General features: G+C 43.8%; 1 protein-coding gene across 1 annotated transcript in view; it reads left to right on the forward strand.

The window, feature by feature from the left end:
• PRKAR2A (protein kinase cAMP-dependent type II regulatory subunit alpha) overlaps window positions 1–12916 on the forward strand; it is a 94521-nt gene extending 81605 nt beyond the window's left edge. The window contains exons 7-11 of the mRNA XM_032161629.2: window positions 236–337; window positions 511–585; window positions 9800–9865; window positions 11844–11985; window positions 12445–12916. Coding sequence (XP_032017520.1) covers window positions 236–337; window positions 511–585; window positions 9800–9865; window positions 11844–11985; window positions 12445–12578 — 519 coding nt within the window. The 3' untranslated portion in view covers window positions 12579–12916. The remainder of the gene's footprint in view (window positions 1–235; window positions 338–510; window positions 586–9799; window positions 9866–11843; window positions 11986–12444) is intronic.
• The last annotated feature ends 1987 nt before the right edge of the window (window positions 12917–14903 follow it).

The raw sequence follows: 14903 nt of genomic DNA on the forward strand, positions 1-14903 counted from the left end.
TATGACCCATAGGTGGCACCTACTGAGTGCTAGATAGCAAGCAACAGCGTGTGGGCATCTGGCTGGCTCAGGCTACAGGTCCTTTTCTTTCAGTGATGACTCAAGATTGAAGTGTCATTAAACACTTAACACAGTAACTTACCTATTCCTCTAATATTTGCTTTGGCCAGTTAATTAAATCATAGATGTTCCTGTATATAGGCATTTACTAGAATTTTCATATTCTTTCTTGTAGGACCGGGTGACTTTTAGAAGAATCATAGTGAAAAATAATGCAAAGAAGAGGAAGATGTTTGAATCATTTATTGAGTCTGTGCCCCTCCTTAAATCACTAGAGGTAAAGTGGCTTGAATAAGAATCTGTTCATGGGGATCAGGAAAAGCTTTTAAAACTATTCTGTTGTTAGGTTTTCAAATCATACTATTCTAATCCCATTTCTGTGCTGCATAGCTATCGTGACTTTCAATTAAGGTCTTTTCCTTTTATTTGTGAATTTGTCTGTTGTTTCAGGTGTCAGAACGAATGAAGATTGTGGATGTAATAGGAGAGAAGATCTATAAGGATGCAGAACGCATAATCACTCAGGTGAGTGAGGGCTTTACCCAGCTCCTTTCCTGGAAGTCACCCCTGAAGAACTAGTATATCATTTATCTCAAAAACTTCTTGCCGGATGCAGTGGCTCACGCCTGTAATCCCAACACTTCGGGAGGCTGAGGCAGGTGGATCACTTGAGGCCAGGAGTTCAAGACCACCCTGGCCAACATGGTAAAACTCCATCTCTACTAAAAACACAAAAATTAGCTGGGTGTGGTGGCCCTCACCTGTAATCCCAGCTGCTTGGGAGGCTGAGGCAGGAGAATCACTGGAACCCAGGAGGCGGAGGTTGCAGTGAGTCGAGATTGTGCCACTGCCTCCAGCCTGGGCAACAGAGCAAGACTCCATTTCAAAAAAAAAAAAAAAAAAAACTTCTATGTTCTCCCACTGTTGGGAGCTCTTATTACCAGGTAATAGATCATACTTCAGAGGACTATTATGTAGTCCTCTGAAGCTTATTGACGTCCATCTTACTGACACATGCAGATCTCTTGCTTCCGTTCACCTTTCCTTGGCTTCTAGTGTTTGTTCTTTGGATGTCATTTTCTTTTGACCTTAAGTAAGTTTCATCCATTGCTATTAGAACCTGGGGAAGGTTAAAGAGTTCTGCCCTCTAACTTTCTATATTTGACACAAAGGCATCCTTTTGGCTAATCTAACACAAATCAGAGTTCACAGTCTTAAGTGATTAACCAAATTTGTAAGATGTCTGGTATTTCCTTTGTGCATTTTTCTCGTGTTATTTTGGGATACAGTAAAGATTACTAAACAGTGGGCTAGATCATTGTAATGAGTACTGTCTAATAATTTTCTTTGTCCACTGTGTTTGTATTTTTAATTAAACATAAATAGTATTGGACTTTTCCAGGTATGAGCTTATCTGCCTATGGTTCTGGCTCAAGAGCACTGAGAAGATACATGGTTGGTCTAGGTTGGGTGATATGCTTATCCTAGAACTCAGTACTGAGACTACGAGGAGGAAAGGCTTAGATTGGTCAGGCGTGGGTCTTGTGGGTGGAGTTGGCGCCACTAGAACACAAGGACTAATCAGACTTACCATAAAAGAGGAGAAGAAAGCTCCCCTGGAAGAGATAAAGGACTAACAAAAATATGATGTCTACCCTGAGTCACATCTCTAAATGTATTTGTTTTCTAGGAGCCGTTACTATTAATAATTCTTTTAATTAGAAATTGGTATATTCTATAAACATTTATTAAGATAAGTAGGACCAGATATGATAAGCACTATAATGAAGGAGAGTATGAACGACAGTGAGAACATAGAAATGGAAGTAATACATATGGTTTCATCGAGGAAATGCCATTTGAGATGGGCTTAAAAAACAAGTGCAATTTCAATGTTTGGGATCAGGGAAAGGTCCTTCAGAGCAAGAAAACAATATTAGCAAAGGCCAGTGGTGTGAGCTGTGTTTCAGAGCAGGTATTCTGGTGTGGTAAGTATGTAGTGCTGAGATTCAGAAATGGGGGATCTTAACTGGCCACGTTTGCTTCTGAACCTAAGGTGCTTTAAGTAACATTCAAAGGACCTTCAAGTCACCCTGAAGGTTCTAGGCCTGTCTCATACTGGGTTTTCAGGAAGTATGTCAGGAGATGTGAGAAGTCATAGTGTTTTCTTCATGGTCTGTGCTCTTGAAGATAGAGTACTATCTATCTTCAAGGTAGATAGGTAGTGGTACAGGATGGACATTAATTAAGATGATATTAAAAGGGGCTTATTATAGGTCCGTTTTGTCAATGTCTCTCACTGGACCAAGGCTTCTCAAAGTGAGGTCCCAGGACCAGCAGCAATCAGCATCATCTGAGGATGTTAGAATGGTTAGGAATGCAAGTTCTTGGGCCGGGCGCGGTGGCTCACGCTTGTAATCCCAGCACTTTGGGAGGCCGAGGCGGGTGGATCACGAGGTCAGGAGATCGAGACCACGGTGAAACCCCGTCTCTACTAAAAATGCAAAAAAAATTAGCCGGGCGTGGTGGCGGGCGCCTGTAGTCCCAGCTACTAGGAGAGGCTGAGGCAGGAGAATGGCGTGAACCCGGGAGGCGGAGCTTGCAGTGAGCCGAGATTGCGCCACTGCACTCCAGCCTGGGCGACAGAGCGAGACTCCGTCTCAAAAAAAAAAAAAAAAAAAAAAAAAGGAATGCAAGTTCTTGAGCCCCCCACCAGACCTGCTGAATCAGAAACTACATTTTATGTTGTTTCATTTGTTTTGGTCAGCTTTGTTACAGTGTATTTTACATATAATAAAATTACTAAGTTTAAGTGTACAAATTGGAAGAGTTTTGTAACCATCCCCAAGTGGTATTTCCATCACCCATACAGTTCCTTGTTTTGTATTTGCAGTCAGTACCCTCCCCCACACTCACATTCCTGGAAACCATTGATGTTTTCTATCACTGTAGAAATTCCTTTCTACAATTTAGTATAAATGAAATCATGTAATGTATAGTCTCTGTGTCTGGCTTCTTTCTCTTAGCATAATATTTTTGAGATTTATTCGTGTTGTATGTATCAGTAGATTGTTGCTTTTTATTGCTGAATAATATTTCATTGTACAAATGTAATTTTTTTTTTCTTTTTGAGATGGAGTTTTGCTCTTGTTGCCCAGGCTGGAGTGCAATGGCGCAATCTCAGCTCACCATAACCTCCACCTCCCAGGTTCAAGTGATTCTCTTGCCTCAGCCTCCCATTACTTTTTCTTTTTAATGAGACACAGTCTTGCCCTGTCGCCCAGGCTGGAGTACAGTGGCATAATCTCAGCTCACTGCAACCCCTGCCTCCCGGGTTCAAGCGATTCTTGTGCCTCAGCCTCCCGAGTAGCTGGGACCAGAGGCACGTGTCACTATGCCCAGCTAATTGTGTGTGTGTGTGTGTGTGTGTGTGTTTGTGTGTGTGTTTGGTAGAAATGGGATTTCAGCATGTTGGCCAGGCTGGCCTCTTCAGTAAATACTTAAGAGTGCAATTGCTAAATTATATTTTAACTTCATAACAAACAAACTGTTTCTTAAAATGGCTGTACTTTCTTGTATTCCTACCAGCCATGTATGAAAATTCCAGTTTCTCTGCATTCTCACCAATAAATAGTATTTACAGCCTTTTTTAAAAAATTACAGTCAGGGTCTTGCTATATTGCCCAGCCTGGTCTTGAACTCCTGAGCTCAAGCCATCTGCCCGCCTTGGCCTTCTAAGTGCTGGGATTATAGGTGTGCACCTCCACACCTGGCCTTCACTTTCTTAATGGTATCTTTTGAAGAGAAAATGGTTTTAATTTTGACAAGTCCAGTTTATCATCTTTTCTTCTTTGTAGTTTTGTACCTTTGCTGCTGTATTTTAGGAAATCTTTGCAAAATCAATAATATTTTCTCTTAAGTTTACTTCTAAGACCAGCACTGTTCAATGGAAATAATATGTGAGCCACATATGTAATTTTAAAAATTTTTGGTCAGGCAGGGTGGCTTACGCCTGTAGTCCCAGCACTCTGGGGGGCTGAATAGCTTGAGGCAGATAGCTTGAGGCCAGGAGTTTGAGACCAGCCTGGCCAACATGGCAAAACCTCGTCTCTACTAAAAAGTAATACAAAAATTAGCTGGGTTTGCTGGTGCACAACTGTAATCCCAACTACTTGGGAGGTTGAAGCACAAGAATCGTTTGAACTTGGGAGGCAGAGGTTACAGTGAGCCAAGATCATGCCACTGCATTCTAGCCTGGGGAACAGAGCAAGACTTGGTCTCAAATAAATAAATAAATAAAAACTTTCAGTAGATATTTGAAATGATGAACTTAATTTTAATATATTTCATTTAACCCAGTATATCTAAAATATTGTTTCAACATCTAAGTGATATAAAACTTTATTAATGAGATATTTTACATTTTTAATACTGTCTTCAAAATCTAATGTATGTTTTGCATCTATAGCACATCTAAGTTTATACTAGCAACATTTCAAGTGCTCAGCCACATTTGACTAGTGGCTAATGTATTGAGCAGTACAGCTCTAGACAGTCAGAATTTTAGCTCTTACCTTAGGTCTGTGATCAATTTTGAGTTATTTTTATTGTTTTTGTTTTGTTTTTTTTGAGATGGAGTCTCGCTCTGTTGCCCAGGCTAGAGTGCAGTGGTGTGATCTCGGCTCACTGCAAGCTCTGCCTCCTGGGTTCACACCATTCTCCTGCCTCAGCCTCCCAAGTAGCTGGGACTACAGGCGCCCGCCACCACGTCCGGCTAATTTTTTGTGCTTTTAGTAGAGACAGGTTTCACCATGTTAGCCAGCATGGTCTCAGTCTCCTGACCTCATGATCCGCCTGCCTCTGCCTCCCAAAGTACTGAGATTACAGGCATGAGCCACTGCACCCAGCCTTGTTTTTGTTTTTTAGAAGGAAGGTCTCACTCTTTCAGGCTTCAGTACAGTGTGCAATCATAGCTCACTGCAGCCTTGAACTTCTAGGCTCAAGCAGTACTCTTCCCTTAGCCTTCCAAGCAATGCCACCACACTCAGCTAATCTTTTTTTTTTTTTTTTTTTTTGAGACGGAGTTTTGCTCTTGTTGCCCAGGCCGGAGTGCAATGCCACGATCTCAGCTCACCACCACCTCCGCCTCCTGGGTTCAAGCGATTCTCCTGCCTCAGCTTCCTGAGTAGCTGGGATTACAGGCATGCACCTCCATGCCCAGCTAATTTTGTTGCTGTTGTTGTTGTTGTTGTTGTTTTTTTAGTAGAGACAGGGTTTCTCCATGTTGGTCAGGCTGGTCTGTGAACTCCCTACCTCAGGTGATCCGCCCACCTCAGCCTCAGCCTCCCAAAGTGCTGGGATTACAGGTGTGAGCCACCGCGCCCGGCCTACACCCAGCTAATTTTTAAATTTTTTGTAGGGACAAGGCCTCTCTGTGTTGCCCATGCTGGTCTTGAACTCCTGGCCTCAAGTGATCCTCCCACCTCACCTCCCAAGTAGCTGAGATTACAGGCTTGTGCCACCGCACCTGACTACATTTTTGTGTTTTGTTTTGTTTTGTTTTGTTTTTTGAGACAGAGTTTCGCTCTTGTCCAGGCTGAGTGCACTGAGCTGACTACAACCTCCACCTCCCCAGTTCAGGTGATTCTTCTGCCTTAGCCTCCTGAGTAGCTGGAACTACAGGCATGCATCACCATGCCCGGCTAATTTTTTTTTATTTTTAGTAGAGAACGGGGTTTCGTCCTGTTGGCCATGCAGGTCTCAAACTCCTGACCTCAGGTGATCCGTCCGCCTTGGCCTTCCAAAGTGCTGGGATGGCGTGAGCCACCACACCTGGCCTACATTTTTGTTTTTTAATGACTTGCATAATTTTCACCAGTAATTTTCATAATTGATAGAATATTTAGCCTATTCTTAGAGTAATGTAGACAGAAGGTGGCTTTAGTTTTACAAAATCATGTTTTATGTTTTTGCTATTAAAGTACCATTGCATTAAACCAAAAAGATTCCCATATCCTGAAAATTAGGGCTTCAGTCATTCTTATGGTGGAATGTGGATCTTACATATATATCTGTTGTGAAAAAGAGACATATAAGAACCTGATGACATGTTCACAAATTCCTAAAATGCAGTACAGTCTGGCTTCTTTACTCTTGAATGTAGAATGGAATGTTCTTTCTGTGAGATGTGTACACAGAGCCTATTAGTGAACTTGAAAAGCAGCATACTTGGCTGGGCGCGGTGGCTCATGCCTGTAATCCCAGCACTTAGGGAGGCCAAGGCAGGCGGATCACCTGAGGTTGGGAGTTTGAGACCAGCCTGACCAACGTGGAGAAACCCCGTCTCTACTAAAAATACAAAATTAGCTGAGTGTGGTGGCACGTGCCTATAGATCCCAGCTACTCGGGAGGCTGAGGCAGGAGAATCACTTGAACCCAGGAGGTAGAAGTTGTGGTGAGCCGAGATTGCGCCATTGCACTCCAGCCTGGGCAACAAGAGTGAAACTCCGTCTCAAAAAAAAAAAAAAAAAAAAAAAGCGGGGGGCAGGATACTCTTCCAGTGAGCTCTTTTTTCCAACTGGGTAGTCATCTCATTCTACCCTGCAAAATGATAGCAGTCCTACAAAGCCTGAACAGCCAGCATACCCAGAATATCCACCACTGGACAGCATGGAAACACATTTAGCCTGTCCCAGCCTAACCAGGCTGTTTCATGAGGTTGGAAATGCAAAAAAGTGCATCCCTTAGCTGCCACAAAAATCAACTGTTTTCAGCTGATGGTTAAAATCATCAAAACATGGTTTTATTTTAAATTTTATCCCCTTGCATTGTTTCACATTATCATAATCCAGTCTAGTGAAGTATTACCAAATCAGTAAAATTTAATGGACCAAAGTCCTTTCACTGTCCTTCATTTGGTCCAGAGGAAGAGATGAACCAAGGCTTTTTGTTTCTCGTGTATTCTAGATGACATTCTTTCCCATCTCCTCTCAACCCTGAATCTACCAACTACTCACCCTACCTGCTAGGGAAAGATTATTTATCCCCCAGGCTTCTGAGGAAAGTCATCCACAAAATTGGATAGTAATAGTACCTACTTTCTTAGACTTCTTTGGCAAAAAAATGAAATAAAGTACTCACCAGAGAGCCTGCTGGGAGTGAGCACACAGCAACATTAGCAGCTTCTATTCTATATGAGCTCCCCTGTTCATTCTTCTCATGCCCTAAGTCATTCTTATCCTGTACGCATACCCTAGTCTCTGCTGTCTTAATTTTGTTTTCCTTTTCTCTTTTTTTTTTTTTTTTGGAGACAGTCTCGCTCTGTCGCCCAGGCAGGAGTGCAGTGGCACAATCTCGGCTTACTGCGACCTCCACCTCCTGGGTTCAAGCGATTCTCGTGCCTTAGCCTCCTGAGTAGCTGGGATTACAGGCACACACCACCATGCCTGGCCAATTTTTTGTAGTTTAGGTAGAGATGGGGTTTCGCTGCCATGTTGCCCAAGCTGGTCTCGAACTCCTGAGCTCAGGCAGTCTGCCCGCCATGGCCTCCCAAAGTGCTAGAATTATAGGCATGAGCCACCACACCAGGCCATTTTTTTTCTTTTTTCTTTTTTCTTTTTTTTTTTTGAGATGGAGTCTGACTCTTTTGCCCAGGCTGGAGTACAGTGGTGCAACCTTGGATCACTGCAGACTCCACCTCCCAGGTTTAAGTGGTTCTTGTGCCTCAGCCTCCCAAGTAGCTGGGATTGCAGGCGTGCATCACCACTCCTGGCTAATTTTTGTGTATGTATGTATGTATGCATATATGTATTTATTTATTTTTGAGACAGAGTTTTGTTCTTGTCACCCAGGCTGGAGTGCAATGGTGTGATCTTGGCTCACTGCAACCTCTGCCTTCCGGATTCAAGCTATTCTTCTGCCTCAGCCTCCCAAGTAGCTGGGATTACAGGCATGCATTACCACGCCTGGCTAATTTTTGTATTTTTAGTAGAGATGGCGTTTCACCATGTTGGTCAGGCTGGTACCAAACTCCTGACCTCAGGTGATCCACTCACCTCAGCCTACCAAAGTGCTGGGATTATAGCCGTGAGCCACCACACCTGGCCTTTTTTTTTGTATTTAGTAGAGACGGGTTTCGCCATTTTGCCCAGGCTGGTGTCGAACTCCTGGCCTCAAGCAATCCACCCCCCTCAGCCTCCCAAAGTGCTGGGATTACAGGTCTGAGCCACCGTGCCTGGCCTTTGCTGTCTTCAAAACACACATACACTCCTTCACTCACTTTGTTTCTATTCTAGCTACCAGCCTAATTTCTTGCATAGCCAGAGACTTTCAAAGTGTGATCTAACAATATGGACCAAAAGAAACCAGATACAGGCCGGGCGCGGTGGCTCACGCTTGTAATCCCAGCACTTTGGGAGGCCGAGGCGGGCGGATCACGAGGTCAGGAGATCGAGACCATGGTGAAACCCCATCTCTACTAAAAAAATACAAAAAAAAAATTAGCCGGGTGTGGTGGCGGGCACCTGTAGTCCCACCTACTCGGAGAGGCTGAGGCAGGAGAATGGCGTGAACCCGGGAGGCGGAGCTTGCAGTGAGCCGAGATTGCGCCACTGCACTCCAGCCTGGGCGACAGAGCGAGACTCCGTCTCAAAAAAAAAAAAGAAACCAGATACAAAAAATATATGATTCCATTTATATTAAGTTAAGGAATGGCCAAAACCTGCAAGGACAGAAATTAGATGAAGTTACTTCATGGGTGGGAATGTGGTGGTTTTGACTGAACTCCGGAGGGAGACTTTTGAAGAATGGATATATTTTCTATTTTGATCTAGGAGGTGGTTATACAGGTTTATACATTTGTAAAAAGTCATCAAGCCTTGAAATGTGAGCACTTTAAGTGGTGGATGTTATACACCTATCTAAACAAAAAGGGCTCAAGCACTATCCTTCACCACCTATCACTTGCAGATCTTTCCTGCCACACAGATCTTCCCTTTTCACCGCTGTCTTCTTGGTGAAGTACCTCTCCCTCTCTGTGACTCTGCCTCTGGCTCCTACTAAGTTTCTTTCATGGCTCTTCATCCTTTGTCAGCTCCTATCATGAAGCTGTTTGTATAATGCTAGAACTTCATGGTGATTTGGCTCTGCTGGTTGTTAAGATACCTACCCAACATAGCAGGGTAGAAACCCACAGGCACCCCTTTGTAAAGCTGTGGCATTTACTCATATGGGGCAGTGATATGTCCTGGGACTAGATTAACTCAGAAACATCAGCCTAGCTGTGTATGGTGCCCACTTGGGGCTCTGTGTGATGGTCAAAGGACATGAAGTTTGTGAAAGCCTCAGAAGTAGATTCTTACTGAAGGCATAAGACCCACACAGAGTGAGAGTGCATGAGTAATAATGCATTATCTGATGTAGATGGTGTTTGTTCCAGAAGTTAATAGTGAGGGGTCAGAAACTGAATGAAGGTGTGCCTGAAAGCTGCTTCGTGTATATCTGCATGCCTGACTCAGACGTCCTCCCAGTATTTGCTCAAATCTCACCTTCTCAAGCCCCCTTTTTTTTTTCCTTTTCCTAAGAGGCAAGGTCTCGTTGCCTGCTCTGAATTTGTTTACTATTGATTCATTTGTAGAGTTAAAAAATACAAATCAGAGCTTAAGCAGTGAAAAAGCAATCTATTTCTTTATTCCCCTTCAATACTACTTATGGCTCTGACCTGACCTCTCTTTTCTTTCAGGGTGAAAAGGCTGATAGCTTTTACATCATAGAGTCTGGCGAAGTGAGCATCTTGATTAGAAGCAAGGTGAGTGTATCAGTTTATATGTGATGGTGTACACACAAAAATAATGGTTTGCTTTAAATAATGTGAAGTGTGTTGAATGCACCAAACCATCATTGTTATGTGAGGTGTGTGACTGGCAAAGACCCATGTTTAAGCCCATTAAGTATAGATTTAGTATATTTAGATTAGATTAGATATAGATTTAGCATATTCTTATTCTTACTCCCTTTGCCTCTGCCGTGTAATTAATGATTTAGGGAATATTGGCCTACAAATCAATAAAAAGATGAAAACCCTAATAGAAAATGGGGGCTGGGTCCGGGCGCAGTGGCTCACGCCTGTAATCCCAGCACTTTGGGAGGCCAAGGCAGGTGGATCACAAGGTCAGGAGATAGAGACCATCCTGGCTAACACGGTGAAACCCTGTCTCTACTAAAAATACAAAAAAAATTAGCCAGGCATGGTGGCGGGCGCCTGTAGTCCCAGCTACGCAGGATGCTGAGGCAGGAGAATGGCATGAACCCGGGAGGCAGAGCTTGCAGTCAGCTGAGATCATGCCACTGCACTCCAGCCTGGGTGACAGAGCGAGACTCCGTCAAAAAGAAAAAAAATGGAAATGGGGGCTGGGCGCAGTGTCTCACACCTGTAATCCTAGCACTTTGGAGGCCTAGGCAAGAGGATCTCTTGAGTCCAAGAGATTGAGGCTGCAGTGAACCGTGATTGTGCCACTGCACTCCAGCCTGGGTGACAGAGCAAGACTCTGTCTTTTTAAAAAAAAAAAAAAAAAAGAAAGAAAGAAAATAGGGAAATTATATAATAAAAAGAGATTGGAAAGGATGAACATGAAGAAAGCTTCCTTGTTAGAGCACTGTTAGAACAGGTCTCTAGGATAACTGTGGTCATTTAATGGATGGTGTGACCTAGAAAACTGAGGAGCTATAAGTAGGAGGAATGATTGTTACTGGTAAATCTATCATCACCAGATTTTTCAGTTTCTTTTTTTTTCTTTTTTGAGAATACAGAGTTTGTTAAAACAGTTATATATAATACTAAGTCGAGCTAATATGAAAACTTTAGCAAAATATATTGAGTAAAAGTTAATAAGTAGCCGGGCACGGTGGCTCACGCCTGTAATCCCAGCACTTTGGGAGGCTGAGGTGGGCAGATCACAAGGTCAGGAGATTGAGACCATCCTAGCTAACACAGTGAAACCCTGTCTCTACTAAAAATACAAAAAATTAGCCGGGCATGGTGGCGGGCGCCTGTGGTCCCAGCTACTTGGGAGGCTGAGGCAGGAGAATGGCGTGAACCCAGGAGGCGGAGGTTGAAGTGAGCGGATGTCGCGCCACTGCACTCCAGCCTGGGCGACAGAGCGAGACTCCATCTCAAAAAAAAAAAAAAAGGAGGAGGGAACCACTAACTTAAGGTACAAATAGTACTTAAAAAGAAATTTGTTGGCCAGGAGCAGTGAATCACTCCTGTAATCCGAGCACTTTGGGAGGCCAAGATGGGAAGATTGCTTGAGGCCAGCAGTTGAAGGCTGCATGAGCTGTGATCATTCCTCTGAACTCCAGCCTTGGTGACAGAGTGAGACCCTATCTCTTAAAAAAAAAATGTGGGGGGCATGGGGGATTTTGTCACTGTAAAGTGTTTTTCAAGGCGCAGTCTCAAATCAGAGAAATAGCCCAAGTTTGTGGCTCATTACTTAAGAGAAGCATTGTCCTTATTTAGACAAGATTGGGCATGTTCAGAATGGTATGGTTGTAGATTACCTTAAAAATGTTAGGACTCAGATGGAGCCCTAGGTAAAAAGCACTCTTCTGATCTAATCACTGAGATTAGTCTGTGGAGTTTACGTGGTACAGTTAGTGAATTTTCTGCAAAGTGAATTCCTCAGTAATCGTGTGGAGTATGCTGAGAACAGTGTATGTGTGTGCAACTGGACATGCCCAGCTGTGATCCTGAAGTCAGCCTAGGTCATGTTCTTTGCCTGCTGTAGACTAAATCAAACAAGGATGGTGGGAACCAGGAGGTCGAGATTGCCCGCTGCCATAAGGGGCAGTACTTTGGAGAGCTTGCCCTGGTCACCAACAAACCCAGAGCTGCCTCAGCTTATGCAGTTGGAGATGTCAAATGCTTAGGTAAGAAAAGTTCTTTATGCATTAATACTCTTTTTCTAACACGTAATATTTTTTCCCATCAGCAAGCCTTGACATATTCTGCCATCTTTTACTGCTGTCTAGGCCTAGGCAGTTTATGTGACCAACCAGAGATGGATGAATGGATGCTTTCAGCAAACATTTCTGAGCACTGATGACAGCCTGTGAGCAAGACAGGCATGCAGGCTCTTTAGCCGTATGAAAAGAACTGATGTCCGGGGCTGTGGGAGAATGGGGAGAACAGGTGCTGCTGGAGTCTGTAAAGTCTCTAACTTGGATGACACAGTCTTTCTGAATTCATATAGAAACATCCCTTTTTGCAAGTGGCCAGTGTCCCAAGGTGTAATCTCATACAACATGAATGGGTATGTTTAGGAAAAGGTTTGCATGAAGGAAATGGCTTGAATTCATTCTCTCCCTCACCTCTTTTTAACAATGCAGTTATGGATGTACAAGCATTTGAGAGGCTTCTGGGGCCCTGCATGGACATCATGAAGAGGAACATCTCACACTATGAGGAACAGCTGGTGAAGATGTTTGGCTCCAGCGTGGATCTGGGCAACCTCGGGCAGTAGGCGTGCCACACCCCAGAGCCTTCTTAGTGTGACACCAAAACCTTCTGGTCAGCCACAGAACACATACAGAAAACAGACATGACAGAACTGTTCCTGCTGTTGCCGCCACTGCTGCCATTGCTGTGGTTATGGGCATTTAGAAAACTTGAAAGTCAGCACTAAAGGATGGGCAGAGGTTCAACCCACACCTCCACTTTGCTTCTGAAAGCCCAGTATTAGACCACTTGTAAAGATTACTCCAACCCAGTTTTTACATCTTTGGTTCAAAACGGCATGTCTCTCCAACAATTTAAGTGCCTGATACAAAGTCCAAAGTATAAACAAGCTCCTTTCCTCTCTTGCTGCTACTCTTGCTTTTGGAAGTTACCACAGGGTCTGCAGAAACCTGTTGTATAACTGTAGACACTCTCTAATCGTTCTCAAAGGAGGAAATGTAGCCTTCAGTCTCCTCATTTGTCCTTTGGGAAAGTCCACATTTGTTCACAGTTGCAGCCTTTGGTTTTACAGTGGGAAATGGTGGTGGATGATATGGACATATGTAGCCCAGTGGCATTGTACTTTCTGCTGACAGCTGCACACATTACAGCTGTCTCCAAACCCACAGTGATGCTTAGGGAAAGACCCTGCTCAGGACCCAGCAGGTCAGCACCCCAGAGCAGACCGATAGGTCAGTGGGACCCATGTTAGAGCAGAAAATTTGGGCTCAGCACATTTTACTGTTAGTAGAGAGCCAGGAAAGGTTTTCTGGGTTGCGGATTTTGTGGGATTTTAAAAATTTTTTAGTAGGTTTTGTTTAACCTCTGTGCAGTTTGTATGAATGAATTGCTATCCATTTATAAGGAGCCAAGGTCTGGAGGGTTGCTATCACTTTGTCCAACCCAAATACCTTCCTGGGCAACTCCTACCATTTGTTTGCAGTTGCCTCTACTGGCTGATGGCAGTATGCTGGAAAGAGGTTGTACCATAAAGAGAGCTCTTTCCTTCTACTCCAGAGTTGTTGTGTAGCTTTGCCATTGAACCCATCGATTTTTAAACTCTTTAAAGAAGCAGCAGCTATTTTTTTGAAATTAAAAACAAATTCTCAGGCCAGGCTCAATGGCTCATGCCTATAATCGTAGTGCTTTGGGAGGCTGAACTGGGAGGATCGCTTAAGAGCAGCCTAGGCATCAGAGTGAGATCCTGTCCCTACAAAAACAAAAACAATTTTTTTTTTCTTTTTGAGACGGAGTTTTGCTCTTGTTACCCAGGCTGGAGTGCAATGGCATGGTCTTGGCTCACCGCAACCTCCGCCTCCCAGGTTCAAGTGATTCTCCTGCCTCAACCTCCTGAGTAGCTGGGATTACAGGCATGCGCCACCATGCCAGGCTAATTTTGTATTTTTAATAGAGACGGGGTTTCTCCATGTTGGTCAAGCTGGTCTCAAACTCCCGACCTCAGGTGATCCGCCCACCTCAGCCTCTCAAAGTGCTGGGATTACAGGCGTGAGCCACTGCGCCTGGCAAAAAAAAATTTTTTTTTATTTGTCAGGTGTGGTGGTGCGTGCATGTAGTCCCAGCTAGTTAGGAGGCTGAGGTGGGAGGATCACTTGAGCCCAGGAGGTCGAGGTGACAGTGAGCTGTGATCATGCCACTGCACTCCAGCCTGGGTGACACAGTGAGACCCTGTCTCTTAAAAAAAAAAAAAAAGAAAAAAAAATTATTCTTTAGGTAATTTCACTTGGACATATTCATATATATGGAGTTTGTCAGCTGACTCAGGCATTTACCCTGAAGATCAAATCTGTTTTCAAAAATTGGCATGGCCGGCCACGGTGACCCACGCCTGTAATCCCAGCACTTTGGGAGGCCGAGGCGGGCGGATCATGAGGTCAGGAATTTAAGACCAGCCTGGCCAACATAGTGAAACCCCGTCTCTACTAAAAATACAAAAAATTAGCCGGGCATGGTGGTGGGCACCTGTAATCCCAGCTACTTGAGAGGCTGAGGCAGGAGAATCGCTTGAACCTGGGAGGCGGAGGTTGCAGTGAGCCGAGATTGCACCATTGCATTCCACCCCGGGTGACAGTGCAAGATTCCATCTCAAAAAAAAAAAAAAAAAAAAATTTGGCATCATTTACAATTTCATAGAATTACTGTGAAGGCCTTTCTAGTTGAGATGTTGGGGTATTTGGGATTCTAATTGTTAACCCCAGAAGAAGGTAATTTAGCTTGTATTTATTTAAAACCCATTTAGCCTTTTACTTATATCTGGTAGAATTCCAGTGATCATCCTAATAAGGTATATTTCAGAATAATTTTTTTTCCTTCAGAATAACTTAGAATCAGA

The sequence above is a fragment of the Hylobates moloch genome, unplaced genomic scaffold (assembly GCF_009828535.3).
Source record: "Hylobates moloch isolate HMO894 unplaced genomic scaffold, HMol_V3 SCAFFOLD_8, whole genome shotgun sequence".
Taxonomy (NCBI): domain Eukaryota; kingdom Metazoa; phylum Chordata; class Mammalia; order Primates; family Hylobatidae; genus Hylobates; species Hylobates moloch.